At 35.0% G+C, this 25,212-nt stretch overlaps 1 protein-coding gene across 8 annotated transcripts in view; it reads right to left on the bottom strand.

The window, feature by feature from the left end:
- The window catches only part of LRCH1 (leucine rich repeats and calponin homology domain containing 1), a 112,748-nt gene that overhangs the window by 21,137 nt on the left and 66,399 nt on the right, over positions 1–25,212 (bottom strand). For 3 of the 8 annotated variants that reach the window (XR_015771891.1, XM_088051649.1, XM_014249733.2), the window contains exons 8-17: positions 24,951–25,056; positions 23,735–23,847; positions 22,154–22,221; positions 21,008–21,094; positions 18,049–18,085; positions 17,241–17,378; positions 15,182–15,229; positions 13,901–13,973; positions 3,621–3,730; positions 415–552 (exon numbers count right to left, since the gene is read on the bottom strand). Coding sequence is in view for 4 of the 8 variants with exons in the window: in XM_088051649.1 (XP_087907775.1) it covers positions 415–552; positions 3,621–3,730; positions 13,901–13,973; positions 15,182–15,229; positions 17,241–17,378; positions 18,049–18,085; positions 21,008–21,094; positions 22,154–22,221; positions 23,735–23,847; positions 24,951–25,056 (918 nt within the window). In the remaining 4 variants the exon portion in view is untranslated. Of the gene's footprint in view, positions 1–414; positions 553–3,620; positions 3,731–8,018; positions 8,124–13,900; positions 13,974–15,181; positions 15,230–17,240; positions 17,379–18,048; positions 18,086–21,007; positions 21,095–22,153; positions 22,222–23,734; positions 23,848–24,950; positions 25,057–25,212 lie in introns of all 8 variants that reach the window. The other 5 variants (XR_015771892.1, XM_088051648.1, XM_088051650.1 and 2 more) reach the window with 4 other exon arrangements.

The following is a 25,212-nucleotide window of genomic DNA, read 5'->3' as shown; positions in this document are numbered from 1 at the left end:
AGCCACACACTGCTGAAGCCAACCACGCATTTTTTCAATCAACAAAGGAAGGGATAGTTTTCTTTCTTAAAGGTGTACTAGAATAAAAACTTGTAATCAAAGTATCTCACACTGTTCTGAACAGAAATACCATAATGAAAATACCTGATATGTTGCTAGTTCAGGGACAAGGCAGGATAATTTTGTTCATTTATAGATGTGCTTGTAGATATATACACGTATACCTAGATGATATATATAAATGTATCATATCCAAAAGTTAATGAACACCTGGATTTGCAATCATATAAACATTGCCCCTAACAGCAAAGATCATTCATTGAACATTAACATGGTTTATGTACCAAAATATCATTTGGGAATGAAATAGTAATCAATAAAACATTTGAGTGCAGCAAGACACATGGAACTTACTACTGCTGGTGAGGGTACATGAATACTCCCGACAGACCGAGGGCGAACGTGATTTACTAAATGGCACAGAACGACACCATCCATCAGAGCTGAGCCCAGGTCTTCTGGCAAACAAATCTTTAGTCTTGTTTCTATGTTCTGCAAAGGAAGAATGCAAGCACACTGATATAGGAATGCATGAATGGGACAAAAAGGGAGTAAATACCCTCATCTCCTAGGCTGTAGGCATACAGCCAGCTCTGGAGTTTTTATTACAAAAAAACACAATTCCTTTTTCTAACTAATTCTTTAGAAACTAAACCACAACCTCCTTTATGCTGGTCACTGAATTACATAAATGTCCTTAAAAGAACTCAACACTACAATGTTGCTGCCACAATATGCATCTATTTTTATATAGAGATGTGTAAAAATACATTTGTATGCAATCAGCCATGTGACTGAACTGCATGTGGCTCCTTCCTTTCACCATTCCCCAAGTCTTCTACTCATCCATCTTAAATTATCAGCAGCACATTGAAACAGAACTACACTGACAGTACAAGCAGAGAATAACAGGCAATCTTTCCCTACTAGCCTAAAAATTACTCAGGAAGCATGAGAATGATCAGAAAAATAGGTAAGAGAAGGCAATACATTCAGATGTAAATGAGAAATGCTGGATACCTGTTAATAAAAACCAAAGTCCCAATGAACAGAATTTGATATTGCAAAACAAAATACCTTTGAAAATATTTAAGAATTAAGAAAAACTCAAACCCAATAGATTGTTATATATGATGAGTCACCTGAATTGTGCTCCAGTCTTGAAAACATTCCAACTCTACACTTGGAGATAATTACTCCCATTATCTTTAAATAAGTATTTCTTGAACCACTTAATGTCATTACTCTATTCATATGTTACCTCAACCTATACTGGTTGAATATGAATATTTATGAATGGATAATTCTTTTTAGAATAAAAGAAGTAGGTTGGAAGGGATTTTTGGAGGTCACAGTGACACCAGAGACCTAGTTAGTTAAGGTTAGTTAAATTTTGAATATCTGCAAGGACAGAGAGCCCACAAAACCTCCAAGCAACTTTATTCTGTGTTTCACTGCCCTTATGACAAAGAATTTTCTTCTTATAACTCCTTGCAATGTCTTTCTCTGTAATTTGTGCCACTGTTTTTCATGGGTTCACTGTTAATCTCTGAAAAGCCTGGCTTTACACCTCTTTTACTAACTTTCAGGCAGCTGAGGACAGTCATATGATATTCTCAGCACTCTAAAGCAAGAAATCCAATCTAAAGAAATCCAGCTCTTCACTTCTTCCTCATACATCCTTTATTTGGGTGGCCTCACCATGAAATAGCCTCCATTGAAGCACTCAGGGGTTTCATTATGTCTTCCCATTTTTTCTTTTACTAGACACAATACTCAAGTACTTGCATGTAGGTTTCACAAGTGACAAACAGGGGAGTGTATGTTCACTAATATAATGTTTCTTTTTCACCTTGGTTTAATTCACAAATCAGAAAACATTTTTGGTATGTAAGTACATAAAATAATACACTTTGAGACTTTGAGTCTTTCCAAAGCCTGTTACAAAAAGATTTATATAAATTAATAAATGAAAAATATATTTGCTAGAACACTAACTTGTCTGTTGGGAGACAGATCAGCACAGATCACGGTACACTTTTTATAGGAGCACAATGCATCTACAATATCAACTCAATGCCATTTCATGATGGAGTTCATGGCTCTGTGGAATCTCACTCACTAAATCTTAACTTATCATTAAACAAATCAAAAGCAAAATTTACTCATATATATATTTACTCATATATATTCAATAAATATATTGAATATATTGAATAAAGTACAAACTCAATCAGTTATATGTTCTGGACTATTTTCTTGTGCAGTACATAATCAAATGCTCTGGTGGTTACTATTGTCACTAAAGGACCCAGTATATCTAAGTTGTATTAATCTGAAAATCTCACTTTGTGTTTTCAAACACAGTCAGTCTTCTAGCTCACTGACCTGTAATCAAATTTCTCACAAGAAATGAAATAATTTTCATTGCAGGACATGATATTTCAGAGTGAGAGCAGAGAAGGCTAGTGCGTGGAGCTGAAGGCCACTAAACACATTAAACCAGCATTACTGGTAATACCTGATACTGCACAGGGACATCCTTATTACTTCTCCACAATCATACCTGACATGGTGAATAACCTTGTTCTACTTTTCACTGTGAGGATTAACTGAACTAATGCACAAGGCAGGAATCTTGAGGAAATTATCTATGATTATTTTTAGGAACTTGGGATTTGTTACACACATGTGATAACTCTTCAAAGAAATGTTAAAAAGTTGCATTGGTGCTACTGAACAGACTAGGCTCAGAATAACTACAAACTACTACAGTTTTTACTGCTATTTCCCCATTACCAATAAGTCTGTCTCATCTGATTCCTGCATCATGTCCTTTTGGCATCACTGAAGTTTAGAATTGATAATATACTACAGTCTATCAACTATGTTTCATCTTCAACAAGACCTGTTCTGTTAAAAAAAAAATCAGCAGGGCAAAGTTAGGTTAATTCATACTTAGAACAGGTGAGGGCCAGAGGTAAGAAAATGCAAATCTAGAAATCTGCACAGTTCTACATTAAAAATCCCACCTTTTAAACACTTTTTGGTAAAGAGATAAAGGTGAACCCTGCTGCTTTAAAATCGAATAATAGAAGATAAGTTATTTAAAACAAACTGATAATTTTTCAATTAGCCATTCCATGAAACTAGTGAAGTAAGAACAAATAGTCTTGTAATTCAGCTGAATTGCATGCAAAACTGAAGATTTCTCCAGCTGTTTGGAAATAGTTCCTAGAACTCTCTCTCTCAAGTGCTCACTTCATCCTTTCTGATTAGATTAAATAAATCATTAATTCCACCGGTGCAAGGCATGCTGATTAACTGGATGTCATTCAGTTAACTCCCGCTATTATTTCTCATTTTTACAAAATCTTTCCTGAAGTACAGACAACTGATTGTGATAAAGAACTTCAGCAATAGTCTCATCAATGTGATTTGCAGAAGTAATATTGCCTCATTTAACCTTTCTTATATTCTCCTCCTTAGGCAACTTTCCTGAAGAAAATCTATAAAAGACATTCCATCAGCATGAATTAATTCTACCAACACTCACATACCTCACGTAGCTGCTCCACAAGCTCTCTCTCTTCTCTCATCTGCTCCATTTTCCTTCGAATTGTGAACTGTGGATCTATTGATTCCAAATTTCTTTGTGGTCTTAAGAACACTGCCATTTTTAAAAAGAGAGATTTTAGTTTAAGAACAAACAGTTTGATTTATTTATTTCTAAATTAAGCAAAATCTTCCGGCACTGCCTCCAGCAAAAGCAGTTAGAAAATTATTTTGTCCTCAGGAGGACAGAAAAATCTCACCTTGGATTACAATTATGAATGGCTGCTTTTTGGATATTGCTCTGGACAGTGTCCTGAGGCATCAATGGCGCAGATAATTTGTCATCCAAATCCTAATCTCAACAGGCAAATTTTGTCAGATGATTTAAGATGATTAAATGATTAAGGAACAGCAGTGTCCCTTAGAGAGTCTGATCTGTACAACACTTTGTATTTAACATGGCAGGAAACACCTCTTACTCTTAAGTAGAACTCTCTCCTAACAAGATACTGAATTGCGTAAAAAGCTGTGACAAGCCTCCTACACAGAACAAAATGCTTACTAGATAAGGTTATGCTAAAAAAACCAAAAAAAAACCACCAAAGATGAATGTAGGAAGACTCAGCCATCAGCAAGTGCCTACACTAAAAAGTCATATTGCAAACGTAGCATTGCACAAACTCTTGGCAGTTCTCCTTCCCACCAGTCATGTCAATTCTATTGCTTTTCCCACAATACGGTTCCTTGAAATCATTACAAGACATTTCTGCAAATATGCACCTCTACCCTTCCATTTCTAGCCATTTGAATGGTTAAGAAAAAAAAAATATGTACAGCCAAAATGCAACTATTCCTGTTTGTGACTTTGTTTGCCATCTCACACAGGCGTAGGCATGAAGAATCTCACCCAACTCTGTGCAGGATCACCTGTACACAGGCTGTTTAAGTAATGAGATGATTGATCCAAGTTACTTCTCTGGCCACAGCGACAGACAGCACCTATGGCACTTCAGCCAAAAGGCAGAGCTCTTTCCCTTAGTTACTATAAAAAGCTCAAGGCAACAAATGCCTTGCATATCTTTAGGCTCTTCATCTGAGGCATCAAGACAGAATAAACCATGGCCAGTTACCAAACTTGTTTCCTTCCACTACTTGACTCATACAGTCCTAATTTAACTTTTCTCAGGGAACTGAAATTTGCTACATTGCTGTTAAAAGTAGTTTCTGGAATGCCCTATTAATGCTATTTGTTAAACAGAACTGTCTTTAAACAGAACACCTAATATTACAGTTCTATATTAGTAAACTCTATTCTTTGTAATATCATCAGAAATCCCAGGGGCAGAGTGGGAGAGCATCCTGTAGAGAACGTGCAGGACTGAGAACTATAGAGAGTGACTGCAGCTCAGTTCCCTTCTCCAGGTGAACAACACATCTTCATCAGTGTCACCATTCAGAAGGATCTACACAGAGGTGCACACATCAAAAATAAAAACCTTTTTCATGTTGACCTGCCACACAATGCATAAGAGTAGCAGACCCATGCTTTCAGAGGCAAAAGGCCCACAGTTTTACTGATATTTAATCCTTCACTTTGTAGAAGGCAAACTGGACATTTGGAATTGAATTCTACATCCAAAGTAGAGTGTATTAATAGATACAAGCTTCCTAACTTTTTGTAGAAAGGTGACACATGACTATGACTGTATATGCCCAAAAATACTGAGACTGTTAGAACACTGATATATGGTGAAAAATACCTAAAATGTTATTTATAAATTGTATCATTAAAAATGGCTACAACAACAACAAAACAACAAAAAAAAATCAAATCCCATGTTTCTCAAGAACAGAAACAAAGGACTTTTATTAACTCCAGAACTGTACTGTATTAAAATTTCTGCATTAGCAACTCTGTAATAATTTACTGGAGACTTTCTAAATTTTTAAGAGGTGAAATAAAAATCTCCTGTCACATTAATTAAAAACAGTAGCTGCAATTGCTACTAGACTGCTACTAAGATTTTCTAGTTCATTGTACAAGTCTTATAATTGAGCTTTGTTGCCTCTTATAGATGAAATACCTAGATAAAAGTCCTTCTTGAAGAGTAAAACCACGGTTTAAATGATACTTAAAAGCCACTGCAGCTTCATTAGCAGTAGCAACATTTCAAATAATTATCTTCAAAAACAGTAGTACAGAATTATGTACAATTTTCACAGAATTAGAGTATTATTATGGTCTTCATTCAGTCTGGCCACAGCTATCCTTTTCTAGGCCTTTGTAAAGTCAAAGTTCCAAGATTTACTTCCTTCCAACTTCAGATTACAAATGTCCCTTACTGAAAGGTATCAGCATTACTTTGTCAATTTCACCACAAGAAAAAGGCAGGTTAATCTTAGGCAGTGAGAATGTACAATTAGAAGTTTTTCAATAAAATAAGTTTAATTGATTAAAAAACAGAATTAAAAAATTTCTACACTCTAAAGAATTAACTATAAAAGTTTCAGTTATGTATTGAATTTTTTAAAAAAGTGCTTCCACAGAGGAAGTTTTTGGCACTCCAAAGTGTTGCTTGCTTCTCAGCATTACACAATCTCCAGCAAGAGGAGCCCATACCTCACACACACCTGAATGTCTATTTTTCACTCTTTCGAAGTATCAGTTTCTGCTTTTTGAATCCATGCTCAAGCCAGGTTATTAAGTAGTACTTGTTCCAATAAATTTTTTTAAAAGTATTTTGCACAAGTGTCAACAAGTTAGATGAGTAATAGTTAATAACATAGTATGCACTCAACATACCACTGTCAAGGATAAACTTCCTGGTGAAAATTTTAATTTCTGCCCTGAATTTCAATGTGAATTTCTGCATTATTAATTGTACATCCAGGAATTCAGTGTACTGAGTACTTAGTGTGACAACATCATCCTTCAGGCAAACCACAAAATTATTTCACCTGACTCAAAACAACAGTCAAAAAGAAGGCTGGACTATGACAGGCAGAGATGAAGCCAGGCTGAAAGTTTATAGTTAATTTCTCTTTGACTGACTTTTTCAGTCTAAATTTAAGTAACAGAAATGCAATAGCCCAAATTTAAAATATATGCAGTTGTAAAAGCAGTTTCTGCTGTAACACTCCAAGATAATAAATGCTAACATTTGCATTTGGCTTAAGATTTGAGTGACAGAAGGCTTCTATATTTTCCAAATGCACAAGCCAGTCTGTGGCACTCTTTTCATTTAGAAGATTAAAACACTAACAAATATGGGTTAACACAGATGAAATTCTGTACTGATAGAAGAAGCACCTCTGTGTCTCTCTGTTACAATATTTATCAGTGAAATGTTAGCTTAGCTTTACACCACCATGAACTAAATTTGGTTTTTTCAACTTACCAGTATCAGAATTCTTATATTTCACACTCATTTCCCTTATGGAGCTGATTCCTTAGGTATGCTATCTTTCATGGTTTTATAATCAAGAACACTGAGGCAAATAGGAAATACTCTCAACTAAAGAACTGAACTAAGAACAAAACACCTCCCATGCAGGGGCTTCAGTCCTGAAGTCTTGGGTGGTACAAGTGTGACTTCCAGAGTGGCATGTGAATACTCCCATAGCAAAGTTTCCTTAACAGTAAGCTAAATGTTTGCATTTATCATTCAATATTTGTGGTCTTGGTTTCAATCTGATGCTTTTGACAGTTTCACTACCTTTTAATACCTAAACACCTTTCAACTTTAGGGCAACTGGCAAAACATGGCCCACTTTGCATATTATTATATTATAATATTGCTGTGTCTCTGTGTATTATGACAATAAAACCCTGGAGAAAAACAGAACAAAACCCCACTAATGTACCTGACCTTCACTGTGAACAACTTATTAACAGTTTCTATTGGACAGAAATTACTATTTTTGCTTAGCTGATTATTTCAGCTTTGTCTCTTTATGGATTTTTCTACTATGCTAGTTATGCACCTGCACCAATAAATGCAGACAGAAGCAGGATATTTTAATATTAGTAACTTTTAAAAGATAATAAATAAAAAAATGCAAAAGAGAGCAGCAAAATTAACTGCTGTTAATTTTAACAGTTGTACTGTTGAGTACAACTTTTACAACTCTTGAAAATAAAACAAGTAAATAAATCTACACTGAAGATAGTTCTTGGAATTAATATAATGGGAAAAGTTGTTTTGCCAGAGTGGAAAAGAGTGAAACTGTACTCATTGACTTTTGACACTACATATTCCAGAGCAAATTAAAGTGCATCCTCTGAGGAATTACAAACATCCCCTGGCGAGTACTGTCTTTTGTCCTTAGCCATGTGGGGCATTCACCACATACTCATGTTTCTGAAAATACAAAATTAAGTAAATTATATATGGAACACCTACCATTGTCACTGTCTCCTTCAGATGGGATACTGTAGCTAAAGTTGTCCCATGTTTGTGCCTGTGTAAGTGTGTTGAAGGAGATAGGAGGAAAACTGAGGGATGGATCTGCTGGAAGGGAGTGATAACCAGTCCCACCACAGTGGTAGTAAGGACCAGAGCGGGGATAAAAGTGGGCAGCAGCATTTCATATATGGCATTAGGATTGTATGGTAATGGCAAAGATGTAATTCAAAGGTGATTAATATAAAATGCATAAATTTTGAGAAAAGAATGAAAGATGGTGCAGAATAAAAAGAATGAAAAGTTAAATGTTAGTACTTGGCAAATCATACATTATATGCGCAGTTAAAGCTGTTAAGCTTAGCAGGATCATTGTAACCATAGCACTTCACACAACTTGTTACAACCAAGTTTTAAGAAAAAGTACCCATAGATTTTACGTTATAGCCTGATAAAAACCTTGACTCTGAATCAGAAGGTAAATATACCAGCTATGAAGTTCCAAGAAGGAAACTTTCACAGAATAAGCATTTTCATATACTTGTGCAACTACATCATAAGAACAGCTCTCACAAAGAAAATTTACACATCCATATGAAAATACTACATTACAATTTCCCACTGATTTTGGAAGTAGCAACTACACTGTCACTTGGATTCTCATTTTGTTGAAGGATGTTCAGTAAGTACATGTACCATAGATGTTTTCCTTTCATTTTAATTCACTTAATGATAAATGAAGCGTTACTTTTTTTTCTTACTAACTCCCCCAGCAATAAATTAAAATCTACCATGGGTCCACCATGCTATGTAAGTACTGGTCCTCCACTTTTATAGGCTTCCCAAGGACAAGAACAGGCATAGAATACCCAAAAAGGCTCATCCTGAGTTTGTGCAGCAGGCTTAGGCAAACTTGCACCATAGACAGTCTTCTAACAAAAACAACTTCATTAATTATTCAGCTGAGGTCCCTGAAGTACACAAAACTGTACATTTCCACAGAAGCTGCAACAGTCCACAGACTATTCATCAGATGACTGTAAAAATGTGTCATGCCTACAGTTCATGACCACCCATGAATTCATTATGGAGCTAAATTGGGGCAGCAATACAGCCCTTGTTCTCCCTATCCATTCTGCCTTCTCTCCTTTAACTAGTCACAACACCACCTCTTACTGACCCTCAGATCCTTCTGCAGAAATTTTTATTCCTTCCCCACCACACTTACTCTGAGCTTCTGTCTCTTGTCTTGACTGTAGTGAGGATTTCTGCCCAAGCTTTCCTCAAACCTCCATTCTGCAGTGATTGAGAACTGGATACTGACACCCTCAAAATATCTCCTTCCTGAATCTCTTCAGCATATCATCCATCCTTTGAAAGTTCCACACTGGTTTCCTATTTTCTGACAAAGATTTATATCTTTCTGCCTTTCACAGTGATGTTGCTCCTTAATGAACCCTTCCTTACCAAAATCAAAATGTTCCTTACCACTTCTGCAAAAAAAAATTATTAATTCACCCATTTCTTGTTTTTCTACACATATCACCACATTTATCTACTGAATCCTACATACAAAGTGACATTCATGTTCCCCAGACCAAAACAGATTATAAACTACCTCTCCTCGAAATGCTAAACCATAAAAACAAATCAATTTAAGATTGCTGTGTAGATCTGAAAGCAAATGAAGCCACTTAAGTATTAGAAGAAAGTCCAAAGCAAAGTTTCAGTAAGCACAGAAAGTCTCTCTTTTCTACCATTGCAAACTAATATTCAGAAGGAACTTAATCATGTAGGATTTCTCCTTCCCGCAATTTTGGAATCTGCATTAACATGATAATTCAGAGAAAGCCACATAAAACTTCACCTTAAACTTATTTTCAGAATTTCACAGCTCTCTCTCTTTAGACTTTTCCCAAGGCTGGGTCACTGTTTCTGGCTATTGGGATGCCAGATCAGCTGAACTTCAGAGTCAGCACAATTTAAACTCTGAGTCAACACTTACAGAACACAGATTTACGGGAAAAGATAAAGAGTCAGACTCTGGTAGCAATTGGGATTCCCAACTATTTTCCAAATATTTCCCAGTTAGGGAAGAAAACAAACAGAAGGAATATATCCAGAGATAGAAAAACAGTAACAAGCTCTCAAATGAGAGAAAAATACTGTCAAGTTTCAATTATCATTATATGGTCAACTAACTTGAAATACAAGCATGTCTACCATAGATACTAACATTGTGCTCCCAGTTCTCTACAAGTCACCCAAACTGAGGGCACTAGATTCACAACTAATGTTATGCTACGTGAACAGTTGCAAGGGAACAACTTACTTCAGAATACTAAGTGCTTTGTAACTTTGAATTTGTCAGTGCTTGCTTCAACCCCTGACAGTAGAAATTTTTTGTCTTGTTGCTGTCCCTTTGTTCATCAGAAACTAAGAAAAACAGTGACCTAGAACTGGCACAACACAAAAGGAAAAACAACTCTTGACTGCAAGATGTTTTAGAAGCTGTTCAGGCTTGAAGGTCTGGCATATTAAAGATACCACAAGATCTTGGCAACTCTCAATTTCAACAATTAGCACCACTTCAAACATTTTAATCAATTCATGGATGAATGAAGGAGAATTTAAATTTGTTATTTTGAGTAATTCCTTTTCAGAGAGCTAATGCACTTCCCAAGAGGAAAACTACAGTTCTAAGAAAATAGTTTCTGTTCAATGGTATTTTTTTAAGGTTTTCAAAATGAATGTGAATTTGAAAAGTCCATACTCTCTGAAAATATTTAAAATACAGAAGGAAATAATCTCAAAAATTAAAAAAAAAAAACCATCTTTTTACATTCAAGGTAAACGTCTGGAAAAAATCTTGGCAAAAATCTTTCAAGAAATGTAAACATTTTCTTTGGGTACTTTGGGTTCTTTCTGTCAGCCATCCGATATGAATTTTCCCAATGTTTTGCCTAGCTTAAAAATGAAAGTATAAAAGGACCTTCAGTCCTGAACACATATCAGTATGCACACTAACACAGTTTAAGACACTGTGGTTTATCCTCTGGAAGCACTTACATTTGTGTGTGTACTTCAAAAACTGGAATTTTTACCAGAATTCTAGAACAGTTTACTTTTACCTTTCCAAGAGACATAAACTATTATGCAATGATGAGGAGGATGGAAAGTCAAATAAAAAGCAACATTCATTTTAAATAGATGAAAATAAACTCTCAAATTTCAGAAGAAATATGGTTGCATATATTTTCATTGAAAATTTGCCACTATTTTTTCCACAGAGCATGATGGGCACATTTTAGTTAGAACACTTCAATGTTCTGTTAATGTTGCACTTGGATTTAAGGGATTAATAGAAGCAACTAATTCAAATGTAAGCTCTAACAAAGTTAAATAGTTAAAAGTTATTAAGACTATTTAACTTCATTAGAGCTTACATTTCCAGTAAGTTGTAACATTTCCCCTAAGGCCATTAAGAACTGAAATGAAAAAAGCTATTAAAATACACTACAAACTAAGCTGAAAATCTTTCCTGGGTCACAGAAATACTGGATCACTACACTAGCTCAGGTCTATGACAATAAAGCAGTATATAATTAACAAGTACAAATTCCAACCAGTGATAGAATGGTTCAAATGCACAAAACTTGTACAAAGTTTTAAAGGAAATACAATGAAGATACTACAAACTTGCCAAGAAAACCAGCTTTAAAAGGAAAAACATACAGGCTGCACAAACATGCCAGTATTTTCAGTCATGTACTACTCCTAGCTGTAAATATTTCTTATGTGTTAGCAAAACAGCAGAAGATGAAACAATATGCAGCTTTACTATGCCTTTGCAAGGTTTCATTTTGCTACATGGTGCTACATAGCGACTATACTGTATTTTTATCTGAAACTGGACAAGAAGTTTCACTATTGCCAAGTTCCCCTATCTTACCATGGTATAAATTTAAGGTAAGATGACTGAAACTAGACATGATCAGGTGAGATCTGTGCAGTAATGGGTCTTAGTGCCTGTAGTGTTTCATAAAGAAAAGAAAATAAATTCACATTATCAAGTTTAATGCAACCATAATGTGACCAAAAGACACTATAGTATTGCCTTGCTCAAAGCTTTTAGAATATATGAACTTCAATTAGTACAGTGCAGAAAATCAGCAAGTTCTAACCAACTGACTTTGGTATTCAATGAGGCTATGCACAGCTGCAATATAATCAGGGGATGAGCTGCATGACTTATTGACATCTGGTCCTGAATCATGTGACTTGGAGGTTTTGTTACAAAGGACTGCAAACATTGCAATCTAGTCTTTCTAGAAATTCTCCCAAAAAAAGAGGTTATTTTGCCTGGACCTCCTCTAGTCAGTAAGAGTAAGAAACTCAGGTCCAGTATGCAAAGATTCAGAAGTGGATGTTTAACTAACACTTGAACAAGAAATCACAGTCTTGCATATTCTTTCACAAAGCAGCTTCCAGTTGCCAGCTGGGCTCAGAACACAGCCCACCTCCTGTGAAAGCAGCAACATGTCCTGGGCCCCTTTGCTTTCACACATCTTTCTCCTGACAGTGATACTGAAATATTGCCACTGGACTATGCAATATTATTCAATGTTTTACTTTCAACAAATCCTGAAAGGACCCATGTGCTCATCATTTAATCTGTATTTTAAATTTATGTAGAAATATCAACATTTCTAAACCATCAAGAACAAGACAGCACCAGCATTTAACATGCCAACAACCAAAGAAATGCAGCTAAACAGATCCATCTAACTGTATATCACAACCTCATGAGAAACTTAAAGTATCTTCCTTCATAAAAACAGCTTTTTTAACACTTTAAAAAAAAACAACAAAAACCAACTAAATCTATGGGTACAATTTCATAAACATTTTCACAATGTTTCACCAGCAGTTTCATAAACTGCTGCCATTGTTACCAAGTATTTGTTATGGAAACTACAAGCTTGGGTAGGGGTTTACCATCACTTGATTAAAAGCCTTTGTAGTGAATGAGAAACCAGAACTATGGTTTTAGTATGCTGAAACATACTGAAAACCTGCAGCTACTCATTATAGGTGACATCCCATGACTTAATATTGACTACCTCAGCACAGAGAAGACAAAAACTGAATTAAATTGTGTAGCTAATCCAGTTTTTAAAGGAAGCTGTTATCCAAGTCCTCAAATCTATCTCTAAGTTTGGGAGTTTTTTTATTGTTGCTTGCTTTTAGGTTTTGTTTGTTTGTTTTCGAATAAACTGCTGCTTGTTAAAAGACTGGTTGTTATGCAGATACAGCACACTGCAAATTCATTGAACTCAGTTGCCGGCTAAAGTAAAGACGTAATATCTCCATAATGTTTGACCTTTACTCAAGCGTAACTACTGACAGACTCAATGAAGTGAAAAGTTTTCAGAGCAACACAAGTATTTTCCAAAATAGCCTAATTATTCACATATATTATTTAACAAAATCTAAACTATATCACAACATACCGATCAAGCAAATAATCTCATTTCTATTAGTATGATTGTCAGCACAGATGATAAATATGTATATGCATATAAAAATATCTGTATTAATATCCAGACACATTTTTTAATATACATATAACTTTATGAAACACCCAATTTATTAGCAATGGATGAAAATTGATCCATATATAATGTGCCAAATAAATACTTCTTACAAATTCAACCTTGATTCAAAACTAGAGAACCTTAAAATGTTCTAAGCTTCTTCTAACTGTTGCACAGAAAATGTTACATTGCTTACTTCTTAAGGGGAAAAAATAGAGGTATCTAATAATAACAGAGATGTAAAAAACCCCAAACCAATACACACAAGCTGATTTCCCACTTTACCTGATCGTGGCTTCAGCCCAAAAGGGATTGTGGTGTTCGTAGTAGGAGACATTGTCGGGCTTTTATCCTTATTCTGTGTAATTCAAGAACATAAATCAGTTAGAATAACACCCAGAATGTATCTCAGCATATTTGACCATGCAAAATACAAAAGTTGAGCAATACTGCATGCTATAACTATTCCACCATAATCTGATCACAATATAGTCCCAAACCTATGATAATCTCCCTTTTTTGTTGCACCCTATTTTTCTGCTAGAAAAGATGAGTCCTGACAAAAGACAGCAAGATATTCCCCCTAGTTATAAATAAGCTCAATTACTTCTCAGTTTTCTACCTTGCCATCACTTGGTTCCATCAAACATACATTTTGTGGCAGAATACACTTAAAACAACAAAGCAAAGGTATGTTTCTTCCTTTAGACACATTTGTTTCTTTCACAGAACTTACTACGATTCTGCATGGTATTTTCCATGCTACACTGAATTTCTGCATTAAAAACAGAAAAGAGGAAATTAAGCTTATGCCTCAGAGCAAGATCTCCCCTGACCCTAAAATAGGCTAAGAGCTGCAGCAGGAAGGATGGAGCAGCAACATACAGGAGAGGGGGAGGTATAATCATCATTCCACCAATGGCAAAACAGAAATAGTCCTATGACCAAACTCCATAACGCGAATCCCATTTAAAAAGTGATTCCACTGGGAGCTGGGAGCTACAGGAGTCCCACCACCAAGACTGGTGGACGGTGGCCAAGTGCTCACGAATTTGCAAGATGCTTATGCCCAATGCAATACAGAGAGAGAAACCCTATTTCCACACACACAAAAAAAAAAAAATATGAAGGTAAATCATCTCCACAAGGAGCTCCATACTGATTTTACCTTTTTGATCTTCCAATGAGATTTGCACTAGAAAGCTACAGGATCAATAAAATCAGATTCCTCTATGACACAACTGTGCAAAAATAAATTGCACTGAAATCAACAGAAAATCTTGTTGAACAAGGAAGAATTTAAAAAATGTGTCTGAATGGAGGAAATGTAAAAAAATTAAATGATTTATACTAAACTGCATAACTTTGAAACAAGCTGATCAGAAAACATATTTTTATACCCTAGTAAATGTCTGAGATGACAAGATTAAACCACACACCAAGCAAACCACATATTCATTTCTGATGAAAATCTCAGTCATATGTTCTGTGGAATTCAGTTATATTTCATTTAGTCTATGAAAGATTAATATAAAATATATAAAAGACAAACAAATGACATCTTACCTCATTGTGAGAGGTTTGCCCACTTGAGTTCCAAACAATTAGATCATTCTGTATGTTTGCAAAAAAAAAACAAACAAAAAAACCAAATAAAACATTTCAGAACCTATATTAGTGATACACACAGTGGGACATTTTACTTATTATAGTCAGATACACATTAATAGTTAACTCTTTTTCACTGAAACAATTGATTTGCATGAATCATAAATACTTCTATTGCTAGCTGAAGAACTCTTCTTAAAAAGCATGTGGAAGCTATTCACACAGATTTGTCATTGATGTTTTTGCTTCAGTACGAAGGGATTATAACTGCATTTATATTTTAATGTTTGTTCGTCAAAAATGCAGCATATTTTTTTTAATTTAACTATCACAGGTTTCATTTGCAAATACAGATTTGAAGAGAGAAGTATTGTATTTTGTAAACAAGTAAATTTATAATTGCAATGTAACATACTTTTTGTAACCACTTCTGTTAGTTCCATTGGAAACATGTACACCACATTGATAAATATGAAATAAAATCATAAATTCAGCAGCAATCATAGCTCAGCACAAAGACAACTGGCAGAAGTAAAACTAAATTATAATTCAATCCAAAGCAATTTCCCTGGGACAATTTTATTTTTTAATTGACAAAAAATGGAAACAAAGGAGAGCACTTGGAACACTAGGTCCCAACAGTCACAGAGCCTTCCAAAAGTGAGCAACATGGGAAGGAAGATTACACACCCATTTTGCTCCATGACCTTTCTTAGCCACTTTCCAAGACGAAAAAAATTCTTGAGCCTTAGACATCTTTCATAATATTAGCTCAACCACTGTATTACCTAGTATAAACAGAGAGAAATCTTACTCATCTGATTCCAGCCAGTTCTATCTGGGGACTTGCCTGCTTGAGCACTTGTATTTTATTCTAGTCAGAATTTTCAGTTTATGCTGAATTGAATTCATTTAGCAACACAAGCGCTTACTGTACTACATAGAACATAGCATGATGAACAGCTTTCTCTTGCAGGATGTGTTTCCATTTTACACTGTGCCTAGTATTTTCACCCACATAAGACAGTCCAGATCGGACCACCACAAGTGTTCAGGAAGATTTTGCTTCTTTTGGAGAGGTGAATTAGTGGTGTGTCTTTGGTAAAGATAAAGATTTTGTAAAAATACAGAGACCAGTTTGAAACTGAATTAGCCTTATCTGTTAATCTCAACCATGAAGTAAGAGTTGCTCCAAATAAAGTGTGGTAAATCCAATCTACAATAATATAACAAAGGAAGTTGACCAACTCCTTTTTTTTGATGTTTTAGAGAAAAAGGAAAGACAAAATTAGGATTAACAAAGTCACAAATTTATCACAAGAGTATTTGATATTTTGATGATGATTATACATAAGAATATTTGAAAAGCATCAAGATAAACAAAAAAACCTATTTCTTGATAGAACAGAAAATAATATTAAGGTACTGCCATTATAGACAGCATCTTCTGTAATTTTGTTCTCACAATCTGCTTGCGAAGTGCAGCCACAAAATCCTTATACAGCAAGTTCTGAAGTAGTAACATATGGCCCAAACATTTAATTTTTTTTTGTAGTTCTACATTTCTGAAGTATTACAGTGTACAAACCTTAAAATATTTTTGAAACTTTAAAAACTATTATCTTGACCTATATATACAGTCTGCTTGTAATATTAAATACAATAAAAAACTGCTGTTAACATAAACTTAGAAACTTAGATTTGGGGTAAGGGGAGAAAAGGAGTCAGATACTTCATTCTCTTGAAGATCTAACTTTGAGAGGATATTTTTTCCAGGGGAATACAACCTCTGCAACTACTATACTTTTGTAGAATATATTTATTATATAAGTTCTTTCTGAAGGGATAGGTCTTAATCTTAACTGTCCATTTACAGTCAAACCTTGAGATTCATGCTAAGGCAAAAAGCCCCATCTCCACACTGGGCCTAAACCCATTATCCCCACACAGAAATTGACAGAATGCAATGATCCATTCCAAATGTCTCCACATTTATTGCATCTGGACACCTCTGTACCTGGCTCAGTGACCATTTTTCACCCTGTTCACATGTTCTCGCTTCAGGCTTTGCTTTCTCCATAATCAACTCCCTCCTCCTCTGGAATTCCAGTTCCTCTTCAGCATTTTCTCTCTGTAAGGTAAATAACTCTTCTGTCTGTACAAATGCAAATAGAATTTTTTAATTTTTTTTTTTTTTTTGCATAATATTACCTTGAATTACCTATTTCTTACAAATAGTGCAATGAAAAGAGCAGACAGAGAAGTAAGTAGATACTACATAAATGCAGTTCCAGACTAAGAGATGAATAGTGTAAATCTGAACCAACTACTTCATAAAAAAACACCAATTTACCAGATGGGATACGGAACAAATAAGCAACATTCAACACACTGTAAAACTCAAAACCCATGCTTTAACTATACTCTCTGTAACAATAGTGACACTACTGTGGGAAAACACTAACTTTTATTTTGCCAAGTATTTTGGATTATCCTTAATGAATATACTGTTTCCTACACCATAAGGTGGAGATAGGTGGGTCAAATGGTAGATGATGCATAGCTGAACTGGCATACAGGGAGACAGGGTGTGGAAACTAAAATGAAAAAGTAACAGAAACACAGGAAAAATTTACATGTTCAGATAAACACAGACAAAAACAAACAAACAACAATTCCATAAATATAAGAAGAATTAGTTTTGCCCTTCAACCTACTTACTTTTTACCTGCCCTACTTGGCGGATTACTACTTGATGAAATTGTGAGCTCTTTTTCTGTCTTTGTCCCCGAGAACATTTTGTAATTATACACACATTAACGTACCTGACCAAAAGAAGCCATGTCCATCTGCATTTGACCACTATATATAAAGACAAAGGCAAATACGTAATTCATTGTGTAGCAACTTGAACATGATGCATCTAACAAATTATTTTTTTCTAAAGAAGGTACATAAACACACTTTGCTGTAGACTCCTGAAATTCTAAAACTGTTGCTGGTTCTGTGGGGTACAGATTCACAGCACTGCTCTCTGAAACATCCATGCTTAATCTACATGGTTTGAAATAAAAACATTGCACTGGGCTATAGCTTTGGTAACCACTTTGTTCAATATTTCATTTCAAACAAATGTATAGATAAAATACTTTTATAGTTATCATTCTAACTTGTTCAGTGTCATCTCTTAAGAGCTTTTGGAAATGCCTCCTGATGCCTCAGTTCAGTCTGAAGCATCATTCATGGTTTCATCTGCAGAGTACCACCCTGAGCAACTGCTTGCATTGAAACAAAAGGACCCATTTACTACTAACAACAATGTTCAAGATAGAAGCCTGCAGATTCCTGTATCTAACTTTAGAACCCAGTGTTCAAGTGGAAGCCATAGCCCTGCCTAGATATTTCCACTTTATTTACAGTGGCTGAAAATAAAGCAGTGAAACAGAAAATGAAAGAAAGCAGGAAATGTAAGAAAGAAAATATAGAAATACAATGCAAACATTCAAGATATTGAAAAAAGTTGAATCTGAAATCTCCTTTCCCACCCAGGAATGAAATGCTGTCTATGTGCAATAGGGTATGCAGATTTTAAATTCCACAGAACACTAAACCAATAGTAACTGGACAAGCATTTTACAAGTTTAATAATCACACCCAGTAGCAAAAGCAGCTTGAAAGAATTCCAGTCAGTGCACATTAGGTGTGCCAGCATCACCAACTGCTTCAGCCCCTACAGTGTTTTCTCCTAAAGGGCCTTCAGTGTGAGATAAGGATGGCCCTGCATAGAGTTACCTATTTCAACTAGGTTACCTTGGCTTGGCCACCAGAGTTATATGGATGCACAAAAGAAACTGGAAGAAGTTACAATGTTTGACAAGCGCAGGTTAAAGTTAAAAACAAATGCCAGCTTTGAGCCTCTTAAACTATGGAGCAACAGAAGCATTTAAATTCCCTTCTGGAATAAACACAAAATCTGGATAAACACAAAACCTCTTGAGTATGAAAAAAAAATTCTCCCACTGCTTTACATAAAGCAAGTATATAACAAAATGCCACAAAATCCAGTAATTATAAAAAGAAAATTATGATGAACCCATGGTCCAGAGCAGTGAAAATCTATAGCATCATTTGACAAGTACTGGGCACTCAGATGTATCTTGCTGCTTAGGTCTGGATGCTAATATACAGGAGACATATACTGAAAAGCATATATTGCACTCAGAAAATTAAATATAAATGCTCATATTTTAAGGTTAGAAAAAGAAAGAGCAGCCACAAACCCCCAATATCCTGTAAAAACAATAAAGAAATACAGACATACATGACATGATTAGCCACTTCTAAAAGTAATTCTTGAAATTTACTGTAGTCTAGTGAAAGTAAATCTGTGTGTAAACAAAAACCAGATTTTCTGTATTTTATTTACCTTTTCAATTTAATAAATTTAATAAATTTAGTAAACTAAGTACGTAGGAAACATTAGGGCAATGCCTGGAAACAAAAAAAAACCCCGAAATTTATCAGGCTAATAATTAAAATATTTTTGCTTTTGTTTTTCCAAAACAAATACTTTCCTTTTCAACTACAACACTCTCCCGACAAAGTAATATGCCTCATATGAGATCCAGAAGCAATGGTACTATGAAGCTAAAGGAAGTAAAGAGATATCCTAATTGTCTATTTCCTAATTTTACAACATTTTATTAAGCAAAAATATTTTTGATTCAAGTATTTAGTGTATGATTCAAGAATTCAAGCATTCTTTACATGATACAAAATAAAGCCAGCTGTCTCTCGAGAAATACCAACAGGAATTAATTTCTGTCCTAAAAATACAAAAGTTGTTTTTTTTGTACGAAAGTACAAAAGGTGAAAAAGCAGTTCAAAATAGGCATTTAAAGTAAAGAACAGTGTAGTCACAAAAGCAAGCAGCTATCAAGGGAGGAAAGAGAACCAAGAATACTTAAGGCTGAAGTGACAAGGAGGTTTCTTATCTTGAGAGAAATTCAGTTGTAAAATAGCTCTCTCATAGAAGTAAGAATTACAACGAGTTTTGAAATTAACTTAATTTCTGAAGGTGATTACACTAAGAAAAGCAATAGCAAGCATCTGGACAGACAGAAATACACCACTACTGTCATATTTTCCAGAAGCACTTGTTTTCTTCTAAATACTTATTCTTTCGTTTAGCCATAGCTCCAGAGCCACTCTATGTGACTCTGGCCACTTAAAATGGGCATCTAAATTATAAGAGCTTGCCTTCTGTAGTCAGGGGAAATCTAAATAACTTTGTTTCCCTTTTCCTCTTTCTCCTTTAGATTTCAGCAAACTTAAACTCCACCATTAGTTCAGGCACCTCCTTTATGTGCTTCATTGAATTGGCATGAAGATAGGCCAGAAGCCCTTCTCATTCCAACAACATATATACCAAGCATGAGTAAGAGAAAAATTTGTAGTCCTTAAAAGAAATATGAGAATCCTAGACAAAACTTCAGATAGTCACAGTAGTGCACATGAGATGAATGGTTAAGTGGTGTCCCCACCTCTAATATTAGGTTTCTTTTATACCTTCTTACTTTACTGGGAATCTTGTCTATATACTTGAGAGCAAATGTGAGTTTCCTACTTAACTACCTGCATACACTGGTGTGCTAACAAAGCACTTGGTAACTCCAGAGAGCTTTCAGTTGTCAGTTATAAGAGAACTCTAACCTAATTCACAGAAAACTTGAAAATTTATTACATTATATTACTATATTATTATGTCAGCTATTGTAAGCATACCTGTTGGAATCTTGTAACAAATCTACTGCTTCTCTTAGTTGTTCTATCATTGCTATATCAATAGTCTGTTCTTCTGATAAACTTATTCTATAACAGAAAACAAAAACATTCAAAAAAAGGTACAACAGCAATTATCAAGGGCAGTCTCAATTTCAGTGTGCGAGCTTCACCTTCCAACTGACATACAAACACTAGAGGGGAAAACCATCCTCTCTGCACACTGGGATATGCTGAAGTTATGCAAAGAGCTTCTTCTGAAAAATACTCCCCAATACTTTGTCCTTAACAAACCCCCCCAGTCTAATACATACAAAAATAAATGTAATTAAGTAAAACTTCTATCATTCAATTAAAGAGAATGACTTCTAAAATTGAAAATTTATTTACCAATATCTGACTCTTAAAAGCACTCATCCCATGTATTATTTCAGCATGAATAGTAAATACTATGAATTTTTATAAGGGCCAGCTTGCTTTCTTTTGCTTTTCAACATTTATAATTCTTTTTGGAGAGTAGAAATATAACCTCCCATTAGTTTTGCAAATAAAGTTCTTTCAAAAAGTACTTATTCTTTCCTCCCTTCAGGTTTGGGTTTTTTTTTTTTAATATCATATAAGACAACACTGTTCCAATGAGTGACAACCTCACAGTACAGTCATGTTGAATTCCCTTTCTTTATGCACTTAGCAACTGATGTTCACTTGATCTACTCCAGAATTAATATCTACAAATATCTATAAACTAATGACTGCTTCAAGGTTAAAATTATGACAAGTAAGAAAAAAATAAGATATGTTTTCTAATTAAATTGATTTTTAAACTGTACATTAAATTTAGATCTCACAAGTTTTGATGATCTTTTTTCAGCAATGCCTTTAATAGACAAAGTATCAAAGTACCTAATTGAAAAAGACTGCATTCTACATAGATAAAATTACTGGGGCATACAAATTAGTTAGTTGAAATACAATATCCACTCCATTCAGCATTAAAATGTAAAACACTCAGCACACACGAAGTGCAAGGTTATGCTATTGTCATGCCTCCAAATCTAGAAAATTAATAAACAGCAAAGTCATACAAGTCCTGGTCAAACTAATAAAATGGCACAGCTAATTATTAAGAGATACATAAAAAATACTCACATTTCGTCTGCTTGCCATTGCGTGTCCTCTTCTATTCTCAATAATTCATCACACTCTGCTGCTCTGCTCTGTAAGCAGATAAAAGTGATAATGAGAACTGAACTTTGCAATTAAGTAGGCTGATAAATTTTGCTTTCCAACTCGGCACTGACCTAATTTATGTAACATTTTAGGCTGGCTGGTTGAAGCAATCCAACACTTCTGCTCCATTCCTCACTCTACACCCTTTTAAGATACTGATAACAAGCTCTCCTATTCAGAAGATTTTATTGAGGTCAACAGCTCTTACCCTCCTTTAACTGGAAAAAGAAAGTCAGGCAGCATAAGAATTCTTTGTTCTATGTCCCAGATTCCATTTATGACTTTCTGGCATATAGAAACAATGCTTCAGTTAACCAACTCTCCTCCTACTTGCTCTCCTACTGCAGCCAGATTTGTTTACAAAGCAAAGAAATTCCAAACATGCAAACATGTTTGGCAATTATGTGGCAATTATTTGGCAATTATGTACTCCATGCATAATTATTAACAGGATTCATATTTGACAATTTTGACAGTTGTGAATCACTTATTTTTTTTAGAAGGAACAAATTGGAAAAAAAGTTGCATCCAGGAATTCCTATCAGACAGTTACCCTGGGTTCAATGTAGTCATAAACTGCATCCCCCACAGCTATAAATATGAAGTGCTACTTATTTGAAAACTTAAATCTCTTTAATGCTTCCACTTGGTGTTTTGCAACTCTTTCATCTCAGACAGGCAGGAGCACTGAAGTAGTTCAGCTGACAGTAAAGACTGGAGCTCTCTGAATGAATGTGTATTTGTACTTGTAGAGAACAAACAGCAGAAAACAGAGGCTTATCTTCTTTTGTGTCCTGTGCTTGGCACATCAGTTGCATCACTCTGTACCAATAAATTCTACCCAATTCCACTGTATGTGACACTGAGGAGTGTACCAGCTTCACTAACACTCCCCAATGATGGCTCATTTCCCAGTGACAATCCCTAGCAGAATGAATAAAGCCATTCTTTTTCATCTTTCTTCACCTTACAGGAATTAAGACCATGATGGTTTTCTATAACAAGGGTACATACCATAAGACAAGAAAAATGCAGCACTTTTTCTAGAAGGTGATTTGATATAATTTTAAGGATCTCTCAACTCCTACCATAATGTTTAAAAAACTAGGAAAATGTATTTTACTACTACAACATTATTTTAAAAGTTTAGCCACCACAGCTAGCACAAAATCACCTCGCATTTTAGCAATGTAACACACAATAAATCACTCAATTCAAAATATAAAGCAAATAGCATAGAACAAACCTGCCATTTCTCTTAAAGCCTTAAACATAGTAAACTCTCACATATCCTAAATAGAGTTCTTGGTAAATCGTCCTAGATCAATTGAATAACTTTAAACCTACCTGCTTATTTTTGCTTTCTGTATATTTTTGAAACAATGAATATCAGCTGCAATATCTTATTCCTTAAAATACCTGCTGCTTATCATTCCTGTTTACTCTGCACTTACAAAAGTAGTGGAATATTTTCCCCCACTAACATTGTCACAAACTTGCCTTAATGTAGCTCATAAATTCAGAAGTAAGAGTATCCGATTCATCAAACTGGTTTCCTGTTTCTCGTGACTTATCATTGACGAACGCACGTGAAGATCCTTGATGGAATTCCACTATGAATGAATATAAAAAGCAAGGAAAATAAAAAAAGCAGAATGATTTCAAAAAGTTCAAATTCACATTAAAAATTTCAAACAGGTTAAGATCCTTTCTTTGCAAACAGGATGCCAATTAATTTCTAAGTTGTAATAAATCCACTCCCTGGGCATGCACAGTTGTATATCAGAAGCACCACAGCAGGCATTGATGGAGCCAGTTTTGAACTACACCAAGTCTGTCTTGGCAGTACCAGTATAAGAACAGCTGGACAACTGTGCAGTGTTTTAAGACATTCAGATGTCTTAGGCAGTGACTTGCAATTGTCAATTGCTGTAACAAACCATCAAACACCCAGCAAAATTATTCAGAGCCTGTCCCAGTCTCTTGCCTGCATATACTATTTCCAAGGATATGATCCTATGATTTACCCTCTCCAGTTTGTTAATAAACCCTGTAGGATATATTCCTGTTATCTCTCTTCATATTCTACCAAATTCTGAGGAGTATCTCAACGGAAGTTCATTAAAGTGAGTAAAACTGAGGATATGCCATCTCCTATTTATGTGGCTTCCATATGTAACTTGCTGACTTCATCCTGCCATTTATTATGAGTATGTGCAGAACTCGGAGAACCACTGTTTATTAGTATGTAGTGTAATTTAGAAAAATAGAAGTTACTTTTAAAAAAATGGATAAAATCAGACCTCTCACAAAATACGAAGAGATTTACCCATTTCCAGGGGTGATGATGACTGACTAAAAAAGCTTCATATACACACTAAGTCCAGCTATAGACTCTGTTACTGCACTTGCTAAATTACTGAACATTTGGTATTAGTTGTTGGATAGCGTGGCTCAAGACAACTTTAACTTTTTTCCCCCTATCAGAATCAGATCTTACTAACTCTTGAGACAAGGTGCAGTGAGGTTTTTGGAACTGCTATGGAAAATTACCAGACAGACTCAATTCAGTATAGTAAAACTTCCTAAGTAGCATACTTCTTTCATTTTTACACAACTGCACAGGCATGCCCAAAGCCTTCTGGGTAAGTAGGCAGGCATGGAACCAACAACAGAATTTCCCTGTATTCAACCTCCATGTTTTTTACATTCCAACCTTTTCTTGCGTTAGCATGGTGACCTGAATCATCCTTTATAATATGATCTTCTTCCACAATGTCCGACATTGGAACATTAAAGCTGATAGTATCTTCATCAGATGGCTAGGAAAAAATAAGAGAAACACTAGTCCCAGCTCAAACCAAGAATGATAAAAATGTACATGTTAACATGAGTGCTCACTCTAAAGAGCTGCAAATTAACATGGGAGAGGACACCAGAGCATCTAACATGACCACATCCTGCTGGAAGAAGTTGTA

This window comes from Pseudopodoces humilis, chromosome 2, assembly GCF_049639895.1.
Source record: "Pseudopodoces humilis isolate 2021_Gansu_Grassland_sample_001 chromosome 2, ASM4963989v1, whole genome shotgun sequence".
NCBI lineage: Eukaryota > Metazoa > Chordata > Aves > Passeriformes > Paridae > Pseudopodoces > Pseudopodoces humilis.
This window is presented reverse-complemented; position numbering and strand designations above follow the sequence as displayed.